Consider the following 15457-nt stretch of genomic DNA (forward strand, 5'->3'; position numbering starts at 1 on the left):
AATGAAGTCGCATTCTGTCATGAATAATCTTTTGACAGCAATATATTACATTTTTAGAGAGATTCCTAAATTTATTAATCCTTTTGTAGCCATTTGTTCTCTTGTGCTATGTAACACTGCACCCATTGTGTAGTAATTAAAAGTGGTACAGATGACCAGCAGTATCCTTGGAATTGAGGATTTCTCCAATGTAGAAATGGCAGGTAATGTAGAGGCTACAGTTGAGATCTAGCCTGGTGTCACGGTGTGGTGCGGGAGAGAAGCATGTAATGAGAAAGATGATGATACAAAGTCTTTAATAATCCACATAGGGGTAATCCATGAGGAGAAGGCTGAAACACACGTACACATCGACGAGACTGGACAACCAAACACTGAACTAAATGCAACTTATAAGGTGAACGTTAATGAGGGTAATGACAAGACACACCTGAACATAATGACACTAACATGGGACACAGAACACATAGGGAAAACACAACATAATGAGTCCAGGGGCGTGACATTACGCCCCCCTCCCGGAAGGTGCGCCCTCACACCATGGAACAATGGGGGTGGAGATGGGGGACTGTGTGGGAACCAAGGAGGAGGTTCCAGTGGAGGACGGACCCCCAGGAGGGGCCAGCAGACAGAGACCCCGGAGCGAGGAACCAGGGAGGAGACAGGAGAAACTGGGAGGAGGAGGAATCAGGCGGGACCTAGGCCACAGCCATAATGGCGGCCCATGGTGAAGCCGACGGAGGGAGGAGCCATGGTGGAGAAAGGGCTGATGACTCCAAGGGGCCGACCGTCGGTGGCGGAGCAGGTGAAGGCCGAGGCGGAGATGGAGAGCCGATGAGCCAGGGCAACACTGAGGATCCGAAGGGCCAAGGCTAAGCAGATGGCACCAGTAACCAAGGCAGAGGTGGGGATTCAGAAGGCCGCGGTGGAATCGGAGCCAGAGGGAAAGGGGGAGCCTGATTGAGCCAGAAGGACAGAGGGACGAGGTGAAGCCGGAGCAGTGGAGTCCCAAGGTGGTGGATGGTCGATGACAGATCAAGGCGGAGCTGGAGGGATGAGGGAGCCCAGCAGAGCTGGTGGACTGACAGGCCACGGTGGAGAGGAGGGAGCTACTGTAGGAACCATGGTGGAGCTGCTGGGTCAAGGGCTGAGGCAGAGTCCAAGACTCAGAGGCTTGAGGCAGAAACAAGGCATCCTCCAGCCACGACGATGATAGAAAATTGGCAGACCCACTGTGGTGAATCCACATGTGGATCCACATCTCCCGTGGTGCGGGAGAAAAGCATGTAATGAGAAAGATGATGATACAAAGTCTATAATAATCCACATAGGGGTAATACATAGGGAGAAGGCAGAAACACACGAACACATTGATGAGACCGAACAACCAAACACTGAACTAAATGCAACTTATAAGGCTAACTTTAATAAGGCTAATGACAAGACGCACGTGAACAAAATGACACAAACATGGGACACGGAACACATAGAGGGAAAACACAACATAATGAGTCCAGGGCCGTGACACCTGGCATATGTACTTATGTAGCTGGACCAAACACTTAAGGATTAATGAATCGATACATTTATTAATTAAAGATAAACAATGTGGTACAACAGTTTTAATAAATCTATCTATCTATCTATCTATCTATCTATCTGCTTGCATGTCTGTTTGCAATCTGACAATCTTTAATATGTGTAAAGCATACATTTTATTTGAATAATCATCAACTTCAACACTTCTTGTGTGAGGTCAGTGGTGCAGTTATTGAAATCTTTGCTGTCTTTCTTGATGGACTTTGCTTTCTTTGGAAATGTAACAGTGAATAGGGCAGTGTAAAATTTGGATTTGGCACTTTGAGGCTTTGATCAATCTCTTTTTGTCCAGCCTTCCTAAGATTGAGTGATGTCCAACCGTTCAGAAAAGTTATGAGCCATTACATGTTTTCTGTACCTCCCCTGTAGAGAGCCATACATTTGTCTTATAAATGTCCCTGGCCTCAGTTTCCTTTGTTTTCTCAGAATTGAGTGTTTCACAATTCCAAACCATCGCTCAACATGGCAGTTTGTGTCCCTTGTTTTGCTTTGGACGAAACTGTAATTTTCTTTGTAATTTGCATACCTTTTCAAATCCCCCAACAGCAAACACCTCCTAAGTGGAAAAATGCCACTGAAAGTGTCAAAAAGGACATCAAGAATGCCTGGGCAAAAGTATGCATTTTCTTCATTGTGTGTAGTCTCTGAATCCTCTTTTTCAAGCACTTCCTGTACTTCCTTCGAGACCTTCTTGAATTCGTGAAGGGAGATCTCCAAACAATTGCTTTGGGTATTGGTTATGTCATCATCATCTTCTTCTTCCTGAGCTAAGGGGCAGTCTGATAATTTGTCTGTCTCTTCTGTGTCAGGAATCTTGCATTGTTTTATTAAGTCCTGCATGGCCTTTAGATTAATCATGACAATGTTGGTGTTGTGTTTGGTTAATAAACTCAATAATTAAAATGTGTGTTTTTATCTAGGCTATATCTTTATCTATCAAATTAAAAAACACTCACAACTGGATTAAATAATGCTATGAGATTGTTTTAAATATATATGTAAGTGTCCTAATATTATTGTACTTGGTTACTGAACTATTTATTGAACTAATAAACAGTCATGATGAAAATGTTGTTTTATGTTACCGGACTGTATTTTAAATATAAAAACTTTTTATTTAGAATTTTTACCTGCTGAGTTTCTTTGTGTTGCGCCTCATCAGCGCAACCTTATTCCGTCAATAGATGCATTATATAGGCCTAGCTATATCCACTATTCGCCACTTACTCTAAGTGTAGTAAAATCAGAACAACACATGCATTATGGTGAATGCCTAGTTATTTTTGGTTATTGATGTTTTAATCAGGTTACTTGTCTTGTGTTAATGAAGTGTTAATGTCGAGTCCTGAAGTCTGTGCCGGGGCTCAGCCCCAGACAGCCCGGCCCAATTTAAACCCTGGGTAGGCCTACATATATAATCTTTGTACTGTTGTAAAATACATGAATGTAATGTATCTATACATAAATATATACTACATTAGTCAAAATTTAGCGTTTATGCGTATCCAGTGAGCAAAATGATGCATTTAAAGCAACACAGAGTTACAGCGCTCCACATAGAGAAGTTGATATGGAGATATTGAGATATGGATGCGTAGTGTATTTAACATGTGAATAGTATAATAGTATATACAGAATAGTATAAGCACTAGGCTATATCGGATTTGGATTGGTCTGACCAATACCCAAATCTGGTCTAAACCTACCCTAACCCTAAACCTACTCTTACAGTAATGCAGATACATTAAATATTGTTGTTCAACATAACACAATATTGATGTGCGCATGCGCAGTAAACCCTGGTAGGAAAATCTGACAGGTAGGATGAAATGTCAGGACACCGGCAGAAAATAAGGAATAAGAAATGCACTCCGTGTGTTTCTCTGCACAGGCCCGGTGCACCCAGGACACGATCTTCCCGGATGTCCTTCACTCCGGTGCCGGGACACCACGGACCCTGGGTGCATCCACAGCGGAGGACGCGAGCCAGACCCCGGGCGACGACTTCTCCCCCTCCAGTCTTCGAGATCTCCACACGGAACCGCTTCGCTCCCCTCCGCGAGACAGGACGCGACGCTGTGATCATCGGAGACTCCAATGTCCGACACGTCCGTGCTACGTTAGCCGAAGGTAAAGTGCACACTCATTGTTTCCCTGGTGCTCGTGTTCTCGATGTTTCTGCGCAGATACCCGCGATCCTGAAGGCCGACGAGAGCCCCAGAGCGGCCGTGCTTCACGCAGGGGTTAACGACACCAAGCTGTGGCAGACGGAGACGCTGAAGAGGGACTTCAGGAGCCTGATCGAGACGGTTCGCAGCACGACGCCCACGGCGACGATCATCGTGTCAGGACCACTGCCAACGTGTCGACGAGGACACGAAAAGTTCAGTAGACTTTTTGCTTTAAATGAATGGTTGTTGTCATGGTGTAAAGAACAGAAACTGCTATTTGTTAATAACTGGATAATAATCTTTTCTGGGGGCGTCCTAGGCTGTTTCGCGCTGATGGATTACACCCCAGCAGAGTTGAAGAGGAGCTGCTCTCAGACAACATCTCCAGGACACTTCGCTCCATGTGACTAGTAAGACAATTCTCAAATAACTATTATGATGACTTTTGTTCCACTCGCTTAAATGATAAAAGTACTTGGGCTGTACAATCTATTAAGACTGTGTCTATTCCCCGAATAGTGAGGTCAAAATATAAATTTAATGTAGGATCTAAAAAAAATCTTATCGTGATTAAACCAGAAACATGTAAAGTAAATGAACAAAAACAATCTTTAAAGTTTGGGCTCATAAATATTAAATCACTCACACCCAAAGCAGTTATTGTAAATGAAATGATCACAGATAATAGTTTTGATGTACTCTACTTGACCCTAAACCTGGCTAAAACCAAATGATTATTTTGGTCTAAATGAGTCCACTCCACCAAACTACTGTTATAAGCATGAGCCCCGTCAGACTGGTCGTGGCGGAGGTGTTGCAACAATATATAGTGTTACCCAGAAAACGGGATACAGGTTTAACTCATTCGAAATACTTCTGCTTAATGTTACACTGTCAGACATGCAAAAGAAATCTAATGTATCTCTTGCTCTGGCTACTGTGTATAGACCACCAGGGCCGTATACAGAATTATACAAATTACAAAACTATACAGGAATTGATGGTTTAGATCCTACCTGTCCGATCGCTACCATTTTGTTTACTTAAATGGGGAGTCATCTCATTTATCATCAGTAAAATATGGAGTGCCACAAGGATCCGTCCTAGGTCCCCTTCTATTTTCAATATACATGTTGCCCCTTGGTAATATTATTAGAAAATACGGAATTAGCTTCCACTGTTATGCTGATGATACTCAGCTATATATCTCAACGAGACCAGATGAAACCTCTAAATTATCTAAGCTAACAGAATGTGTTAAAAATGTAAAAGATTGGATGACCAATAATTTTCTCCAATTAAATTCGGATAAGACAGAGATATTAATTATTGGACCAAAAAACACTACACAGAATCTTGTAGATTACAATCTGCAACTAGATGGATGTACTGTTACTTCTTCTACAGTCAAAAATATGGGTGTTATTTTAGACAGCAACTTGTCTTTTGAAAATCATATTTCCCATGTTACAAAAACTGCATTCTTCCATCTTAGAAACATGTTGTCTGTTTCTGATGCAGAAAAGCTAGTTCATGCATTCATGACCTCTAGACTGGACTATTGTAATGCACTTCTAGGTGGTTGTCCTGCTTCTTCAACAAGCTACAGGTAGTCCAAAATGCAGCGGCTAGAGTCCTTACCAGGTCAAGAAAATATGATCATATTACCCCAATTTTACAGTCTCTGCACTGGCTACCTATTAAGTTCCGTATCAGTTACAAATTATCATTACTTACTTATAAGACCCTAAATGGTTTAGCTCCTGCGTACCTAACTAGCCTTCTACCACGCTACAACCCATCACGCACCCTAAGGTCACAAAACGCTGGACTTTTGGTAGTTCCTAGGATAGCAAAGTCCACTAAAGGAGGTAGAGCTTTCTCACATTTGGCTCCCAAACTCTGGAATAGCCTTCCTGATAATGTTCGGGGTTCAGACACACTCTCTCTGTTTAAATCTAGATTAAAAACGCATCTCTTTCGCCAAGCATTTGAATAATGTATCTTAAATTGTGAGTGTAGTTGTATCTGATCAAATGTGCATTCTTATTCTTTAGCTTGGGTTAAACTAATTGATTTTACTTTGTTGGAACAGCAGCTATGCTAATGATGTCTCTATTTGTTTCTATGTTTTGCCGACTAGATTTACACAAGCTCCAGTCTGGATCCAGAACACCTGAGAAGAGATGATGCTGACCCTCAGAGGACCCCAGATGATGCTAACCCTGAATCAACAACATAACTAACAAATATTGCTACAAGTGTGACTGCATCATATAATAATTATTAATAATATTAATAATGTTCATCATCTGGCTGACTACGACTTGTATAAATTTTTCTACAAATCCTGTCATATCACCACTTATAAGCTATTACTAAATATTGTAGAAACATAACTTTCCGTAAAGTTGCTTTGTAACGATTGGTATTGTAAAAAGCGCTATACAAATAAACTTGAATTGAATTGAATAACCAATTGCAATATGCTACACAGAAAAAAAAGAAAAGAAAAAAAAAATCTCAGAACAAAACTCACACATTCATATCTGTGCACATTTAGTCTGTGTAATGAACAAAAGATGTAACTACTGGAAGATAAGTGTTCTGTTATCATTTATTAAGTCAAACAGGGAATGTCTTAAATGGTGTGTTAGTTAAAAAGAATTTGAGTGTAAATGAAAATATGCGCAAACAGGTCTCACTAACATTTCAAACAGCCATTGCACAGAGTCAAAAAGTAGAGCAGACACAAGTGTCAAGAATTCTTTGATGGTATATAATAAAACATTTTACTTCCAGTTACTTCCAGCACTTACACGTGGATCTTTAGTTTAACACGCTTCACATTGACAAAGTTTTCATTACTGACCATGTCAAATTAAGACAAATGAATTGGAGGTGTATATATATATATATATGCTGACAAGACTCCAGAGGTGAGATGCTGGTTATGATGCTTTACTATAATATACTGCCACTCTAATCTGTGACGGTACGGCATTATTATAAACATTAATATGTATTTCTGTATAGCTGCTTTGATACAATAACTTGATATAGAATATATATGTTACATTTTGAGTGGATAGACTATAAATGTTTTTGGTATAGAGGCATTCCGTACTTAGTCATATGAATAATGCAATAGTACAACTGCAAACAATAATGTTTAAATGTATGTTTTATATTGCATAAGTACTACAACATTGTCAAAGTATGACACAAAGGCATTAAAATGGAAGTCAATTTTTATAAAAGTTATAAAAATGAAAACTAAAGTATACATTTTTCTATTTGTGGATCTTTGCAGGAACCCAGAGGCTTCTCTCAGATGGTCATGGTGCACTGGATGAACTGTGAAAAGAGAAGCAAAAAACCTTTACATGGAAAAAGACCTTTACATGGAATAATTTTACACAACTACATTACTCAATGGCAGATAATCAAAATTAATTATAAGGTTTAAAATAATTTTTAACTATTAAGTCTTTTGTTTTATTTGAACTATCACATGTTGATTTACAGATTACATTGTACTGAAATTATTTTGAAAAAATAAAATAATAAAATTGCATTATCTTGCCCTAAGTAACAGTTTTTCTTCATTATATTATGTTCTGTAATGTTTTGAGGACTTACATCATCATATTGAAATGTCGCCAATCCCTGTTGTGCCTGGTCCCTCTTTCTGAACAGATCTGATCATGAGACAGTTTGTAGTAATCAATTACTTCCTTCTAAAGAATTTTTTTTTTATTTCCATTATTTAAGAAAATATTCAGAGTAAATACTTTCATTCACTCTGTTAAACAGAAAACTCACACAGTATGTGGAACAGGCATAATTCAACCTAATAGTTCACTAAATAGAAAGCTCCATTTACAATCAGAATTTAAGGAGACAAAAAATCATTACGATTTTTCATACTTACCAGTCAAGCTCCTCAGTTTGACACAGCAAGCGACATAATCATCAAATGAGATCTTCCCATTAGAACTGTAACGCTTAATTATGCAGTTCATGGCCTGGGGACTCAGCCTGTACCCTGCAAACATGACACACCATGACCTTCAAAAACATTCACTTTCCATTTAAACCGCTTGTCACCAATTAGCCAGATGGAAATCAAATTGCATCCATTCAGTTTTTTCTTTTTTCTTGTCGGGAAGCACATATAAAAATCCCTACAGATATTCCATTCTGTCTTTTTATTCATTTATCCACAGCCCTGCTAAAGGAAGAACTCGGATCTAGCAGATGAATAACAAATTGGGCTGATGTATTCAGACATCCTAACCTTAACACACATTAACTTAAGTCTTTAGGAAAATACCGTTACCATAGATTTTCTATATGATTATTTAGAGCATGACTTTGGCTGCATTGTCACTGCTTTGCAAATGCTTTCTGTTCATCTCAAAGAATATGGATTGAAGTCAAATTATTGGTAACACTTTACTTTAGGGACCAATTCTCACTATTACTAGTTGCTTGTTAGCATGTAAATTATTAGCATATTGGCTGTTTGGAGCACATATTAATGTCTTATTCTACATGACCATATTTTAGTTCCCTTAATCCTGCCCCATACCTAAACTTAACAACTACCTTACTAACTATTAATATGCAGCAAATAGGAAGTTTATTTCTACAAAAGTAGCAGTTAATAGTTAGTTAATGGTGTAAATTGGTCCCTAAATACACATCTCATAAGAAATTGCATATAACATCTCATAAGAAGTTTTACCCATAGAGGAAACAGCTTGGGTCATTTCCTGTGGGTCAACTGTGCCACTCCTGTCCCTGTCAATGCTCATGAAGTGCTGCTTCCAGCCACTGAGCACTGCCCACAACTCCTTAAACTCATTGAAACCCATTGAGCAAGACATATCTCTCTGATGAAAGGCTAAGTTAGGGAATAAAAAGTTCAAGAAAAGGCCGCAGTTCATTTAGAACCAGGGTTGGCGTAGTAGTAAAGTTGAATAGATTCAGTGTTGAAAATCATAATACGCCTGAAACGATTTGGTGTGTCTGAAATGTGTTCAGTGTGAGTGAGAAGGATACATCAAGCATGCTGATCATCAGTCTACATGTCTCAATGTTGAAAGCTGCAAGACAAAGAATGATTGTTACAAACCTGCAAACTTATAAATCTGCAAATACGTTCAGCTTACAATTATCTCTAGTAAATTAAGACAATCAAGACAATCAATCTTACGTCTGTAGCCACCAGAAAAGTTGGCCTGAGTCAAACAAGCCTGAAGTTCCTCTGCAGATATCTGGCCATCCTAGACAAAACATATACCTATATTTATCAATAACTCTATTGTATTCATATTAGAGACAAATGCATTCATTCAGCAGAATGAAACAAGAAGTAGCATGTAATTAATTTAAACTTTGTATGAGAAAGACTGATGTGTATAGGCTAATCTATGGACACTCAGCAGAACTTCTATGCAATAACATCAGAAGAACAAACGAAACACCCTCTTACTTGACCAGCGATGGCAGTGAAGTATCCATACAGAGGGTCCTGCTGCTGTCCAGGGAATCCACCTGGATACTACAGAAGAAGAGGGAAGGATATGATTTAAATGCCATTATAAATGTTGGGAATAAGGAGAGGCACATTTCTTAATTTTAAATGCATATTTCTGCTATAAGTTTAATTTGTACACCATTTGTATTCTGATACACACCCACACACACACACAAACTGCAAAACTGGTACAGTAAAAACCTGTTAATTGTTTGACTAAGTTACCTTACCTCAGTGAAAATCTGTTAATGGTTTAACATCACATTATATAGTTTTACTGTAAAATGCTGTCAAATATATGGTTTTTAGCAAGTTACAGCAATTTATTTACTAGTATTATTCATTTACTGTATAAATGTATTACAAAAAGTTAACAAACAGTAAAAGGTAATTCCCAGAAATCCCTATATGTAATGTATTACATATGATTGTTTCATAAACACAGTTTTATTTCTTCTTATATATATATATATATATATATATATATATATTCATTTTTTATGAGTTTACTGTAGGGTGTTCGGTGTTACATTTTCTGTAATTAATGTTTATTGCAATGGTGTAATGTCATGTGTGTTACCCTGATGGCATTTTGTCTTTGTGTGTTTGATCCTCTGCACTGTGCATCCTATATATTTGAGACTCAGCTATGGCTTATGGTCACTTAAGATGAAATGTGCTTGTTGACTCTTTTACCAACTGCATTTTAACATTGTATCACTTTATGAAATATCAATATGCCATTCTGTAATACTTTAATCACTGGTCACTGTCACATTTATATAGGGAATAATTATTAAACTTTTTTTTTCTTCTCATGGTAGTGTTTAAATAACCCTGAACATGGCAGAAACCCAATGAACCTAAAGTATAGAAAATATGGAAGTCAAGTACCAGCGACGGTTTGGTTACCAACATTTTTTAAAATATCTTCTTTTGTGTAGAAAGATGAAAGAAACTTTTGGAACATCTCGAGGGTGAGTAAATGACAACAAAATTTTCATGTTTGGGTGAACGATCCCTTTAAGACTGAAGACAAGCTCTGAGTTTGCATCATGCAAATAATAATGTAAAATAAACAGTACATCACAATAGGTTTAGTATTTGTCTACGCAGAGTATATATATATATATATATATATATATATTTATAAAAATAGTTAAAAACAAAAGGACACTAGTTAAAAACGCCACTATTGACATTTTCTTTATTAGACTAGAAAACTCTGTTGGCATTTATGGAAGTGCATTAGCATGGTTCAAATTGTACTTATCTGACTGCCATCAATTCATTGCAGTGAATGAAGAGGTATCATATCGAGAACAAGTACAGTATGGAGTACCTCAAGGCTCAGTACTAGGGCCATTACTTTTCATGGTTTACATGTTACTACCCTCGGGAGATATCATCAGGAAACATGGTGTTAGCTTTTACTGTTATGGCGATGATACTCAGCTCTAGATTTCTTTAAGGCCCAGAGAAACATATCAATTAGAAAATTTATGGAATGCAGTCGATATAAAAACCTGGATGATGAGTAATTTCTTACTGCTAAATTCTGAAAAAAAAACAGAGGTGTTAATTATAGGGCCGAAAAACTCATAGAACCTAGTAATAACCTAGAACACTGTCTAAGACTTGATGGCTGCTCTGTCAATTCTTCGTCATCAGTTAGGAACCTAGGTGTGCTATTTGATAGCAATCTTTCCTTAGAAAGCCACGTTTCTAGCATTTGTAAAACTGCATTTTTCCATCTCAATAATATATTAAATTTCAACATATGCTCTCAATGTCAAATGCAGAGATGTTAATTATTGCGTTCATGACCTCCAGGTTAGATTACTGTAATGTTTTATTGGGTGGTTTTTCTGCAAGCTTTATAAACAAGCTCCAGTTATTCCAAAATGCAGCAGCTATAGTTCTTACTAGAACCAGGAGGTATGAACATATTAGCCCGGTCCTGTCAACACTGCACTGGCTCCCTATCAAACAGAATATAGATTTTAAAATCTTGCTTATTACTTATAAAGCCCTGAATGGTTTAGCACCTCAGTATTTGAATGAGCTCTTGTTACATTATAGTCCTCCAGTCACTGTGATTTTGCCAAGTAAGACATGTTCCTGGATCAACATCTTTTGATGATCCTGGATCAACATTATTGTCCAAAAATATAGATTTAACCCAATCCCTACCCCTAAATCTAATCATACCCATAATTTATTCCTTAAATCAGTTGGATATGATAGCTGATTAAAAAGGGCGTAGAAGCACCTAACCCTGATTTTTAGCCTAAAACAAATATTTTTTGGAATATTGATTGGAATGTTGTTACAGGATCAACAAGGATGTTTCTCTTTTATTCCAAGGTCACTGTAGCCACCAGATCCAGTATGTATCCAGACCAGATAGTGGATCAGCACCTATAAAGGACCTCTACAGCCCTGAAAGACAGCGGAGACCAGGACAACTAGTGCCCCAGATACAGATCCCCTGTAAAGACCTTGTCTCAGAGGAGCACCAGGACAAGACCACAGGAAACAGATGATTCTTCTGCAGCCTGGAATTTAACTGCTGGTTTCGTCTGGCCAGAGGAGAACTGCATTTAAGAGAGAACTCCAGGAAATGGACTGAGTGCATCAGATAAGATAAACATATAAAATTTGCAATGCTGTGGGTCAGAACTTGTATGGAAAAAACACAAAACACAGACACACCCAGTGTCAATATGACACACCCAGTTCTGGTCAAGGGTCATTGTAATAATCTGCTGAATAAAACCAGGTGTGTTTTGTAAACCAGAGGTAGGCAAAACAGCAACAAATATATGACATATTAATTTAACCTCTTGAGACCCCACAAAACATTTGAGGGAAAAAAATTATAGTTTTTTTTTTTGTCATTACATTGTTTAGAGCATATAAAAAAGAAAGATATTTCATTCATATGTTATGTTACGTCCTCGGTAGAGGATATAAATGCAATTCTCAACTATGTTATAACAGAGTGATTTGATATACCATTTTTCTTTATGCAAAATGTGTGTAAAATGGCCATAATTCTCATTATATATAATGTATCTATAAACTAAATCTAATTTGCATGTCAATGTGTTTTGGGGGCAACATGTAATGAAAAAAGAAGTGTAATAATGGGAGTAATAATTGACAGGATTTTCAAAATATGATCTAATATCTCATAGGAATATTGAAATATAATTTATTTCCCTATTCATTTGTTGTGTCTCCCAAAATGCGTAATAAACATGCCTCATATGAGGACATGCATTAAATCAACTTCCTGTCATAATTTGATTTGAAACCCCATAACATTTTATTGAGATGTTGATATATGACAAACAAATTTGTCAGATTTAAATGATTACAAAATATTATAATTTTCCCATAAGAGTGTCACTAAATTAATATCAGACGTTTCTGAAGACCAAGGAGAGGGAGTGGTTCATGGTAAAACATCCAAACATTAATTAAGTTATCTTTGAAAAGCCCTGAATGTGCTCTGTACAGGACATCCAGACTTGAAACTATTAAACAAGCTCATGGCGACGCTATGTTTGACGAAGCGCAAGATTGTTTAACATCAGGCTTTACCAAACGTACTGTTAAAATGTTAATGTACAGCAAATTAATTCATATAAGTTAATTCACAGAAAACTGAACATTCTTACCCCGCCTGCAGCCGGTGCACCGTATCCCTGGAAATTCATTGTAAAAGAGCGATTTCTTCTCGGAGGTGGCCCAAAACCGGATAAACTGACGCTTAAATTGTGTGTATTTGTAATCTCCTCCCTCTTCCGGGATGGGATTGGCACACAAACGAAGGTTTGAAAACGACCTTCGAAGCTTTGTTTGTTTTTCCTACGAGATCGTAAGATGATGTGGCTTGTACTGTGGTCTTAGATAAACGAACTAAATAATGAATCCATTGTTTTGTCTTTACTCAACTGTGAAATAGATTGTAAAGCCTAGAAGCGAATGAAAATATTGCTTTTGGAAAATATTTGACTGTTCAGAGTATACCGCGACACCTGCTGTCAAATGAGTGTATTACACCTGCGAGAAAACAGATATCTGCGATATAAACACATCTGGGTAATTTTAAGGTGTCCTTGTTACGCATGTTACATGTACTTTCTACAATTTATTATGCATTACATGCAAATAACCCTAAGACAAAAACCGGTAGCACTTTATTTTACAGTCCTGTTTCTCATGTACATACTTGGTACTTATTATAGTAATTACAATAACTATGTAATAACTAGGTACTAACCCTGAACCTACCCCTAAACCTAACCCTACCCCATGTAGTTACCTTGTATTATCAGAACTTTCTTAGATAAATACACTGTAAGTACACTATAAGTACATGTTAGTACACGTACTGTAAAATAAAGTGCAACCCAAAAACCTAATGTTAACCCTAACCGTAAATAAAGGTACTTAATGAATATTAATCAGTAGCCTACTTAAATATTTAATTACACTGTAACACGGGAACCTTAAAATAAAGTGTAACGCGAATCTCTGTAAAATATGTAATACTTCATATTTAGCTGCTTATATTATCTTTATGAAATAGGCGTTGAAAATGATATAGCCTACTTATGTAATTAAATAAATTATGACTTATTTATAAGAGTTTAAAAACTTAAAATAGAAAAGCGTTTAGTTTAGATTAAGGAACACTATTCACCATTAACTAGTTGCTTATTAGTGCATATTACTAGCATATTGGCTGATTATTAGTAAATATAAAGCACATAGCTTACTGTCTTATTATACATGAACATACATATACATACAATAACTACTACAACTTACAAACTTGTTAGGTTTACTGAGGGAAGGCTCTTAGTTAATAGTGAATATGTGTTCACCAATCTGAAGTGCAAGTTTATTATTATTATAATAAATATTATTGTGGATTTTTTTTAAAATCTTAACTGGAAGAACTGTTTGTAGGCCTAATGGTTTTTTCTTCTTTTGGATAACAACATTTTATTACATGAATATTAATCCAGAAAACAATTTTGTTCTGCTTGTAGATTTACAACAGCTACCAACTACAACTAAACGACTATGTCCCAGAATTAGGAGGCTAAACTAAAGTTATTTTCATTTAATCGTTTCATATCGAATGGGGTGAGTTTAGTATATCAGGTACTAATATTTCTAGAATAATAAGCAGAGGTGGGGGACTCGAGTCACATGACTTGACTCGAGTCTGACTCGAGTCACAATTTTCAGGACTTGCAACTTACTTGATTAAAGTATGAAAATGACTTGACTTGACTTTGACTTGAGAACAAGTTACTTGAGACTTGACTTTACTTGAAGTGGAAGACTCGACAATGACTTGAATGTACAATAAACAATCAGCAAAACAATTAAAAAAAAATATTGTGACATCAGCACCACTAATCAGCGTCTGTGCCTTTAAACGCTGCAAAATTCAAACCGCGTCAAACATGGTAGACATTAGTCGAGCTCCACAAATAGGACTTTGAAGTGGACCGTTCCAATAAAAAAAGATTTGCCAGATGCAAAATATGCAAAGCAAGAATATCCGACACGACAGCATCAAATTTCATTCGACATTTCAAGAACCACAAATAAAAGGTAATAAAGTAATCTCTTTATAGTTCTTTCATTAAGATCTATAACGATTACTAATTTGGCCTTGGTTGCATATGTTTTATTACTTATTAAAAATGTGACCATTATCATTACTGATACGTCTCATAAATAGATGTATTGGGGAATTTAGCTATAACAGTGGAATAACCTAAATTTTAACGCATGACGCGTCCGAAGGAAACAGTTCAGTGTACTGGTGATCCGAAAACCGATGCAACCGGATCTTGACTTGAGAACGAGTCAATCGTTCGTTCGTTATCTGGCTCGGCTCAGTGTTTATCTTCAGTTCTCTCTTCACAGCAGTTCAGTCAGTGTACTGTTTTAGTAAATGAATTACTCCGGGATATTGGTTTGTTTGAACTCAGAGGAAGTGTCAGTCACATTAAAAAAGTTAACCGTTTAAGTATTTTGTGGATTAATGCGTATTAGACATGCGAACCGTTTAAAACGATTCAGTTCGATTTGGTGAACTGGTTCAATCGAA

At 37.1% G+C, this 15457-nt stretch overlaps 1 protein-coding gene across 1 annotated transcript; it reads right to left on the reverse strand.

Annotated features, from left to right (window-relative positions):
* Nucleotides 1-6369: 6369 nt before the first annotated feature.
* Nucleotides 6370-13309, reverse strand: sri (sorcin). The gene is made up of 8 exons (XM_059567308.1): nt 13002-13309; nt 9271-9339; nt 8992-9061; nt 8838-8881; nt 8521-8668; nt 7705-7818; nt 7413-7471; nt 6370-7127 (listed from the first exon to the last, which is right to left on the reverse strand). Exons 1-8 carry the CDS (start codon nt 13038-13040, stop codon nt 7101-7103), a joined length of 570 nt encoding a protein of 189 aa, XP_059423291.1. The 5' UTR covers nt 13041-13309; the 3' UTR covers nt 6370-7100.
* Nucleotides 13310-15457: the final 2148 nt, after the last annotated feature.

Source organism: Carassius carassius, chromosome 15, assembly GCF_963082965.1.
Source record: "Carassius carassius chromosome 15, fCarCar2.1, whole genome shotgun sequence".
NCBI classification, from domain to species: Eukaryota; Metazoa; Chordata; class Actinopteri; order Cypriniformes; family Cyprinidae; genus Carassius; species Carassius carassius.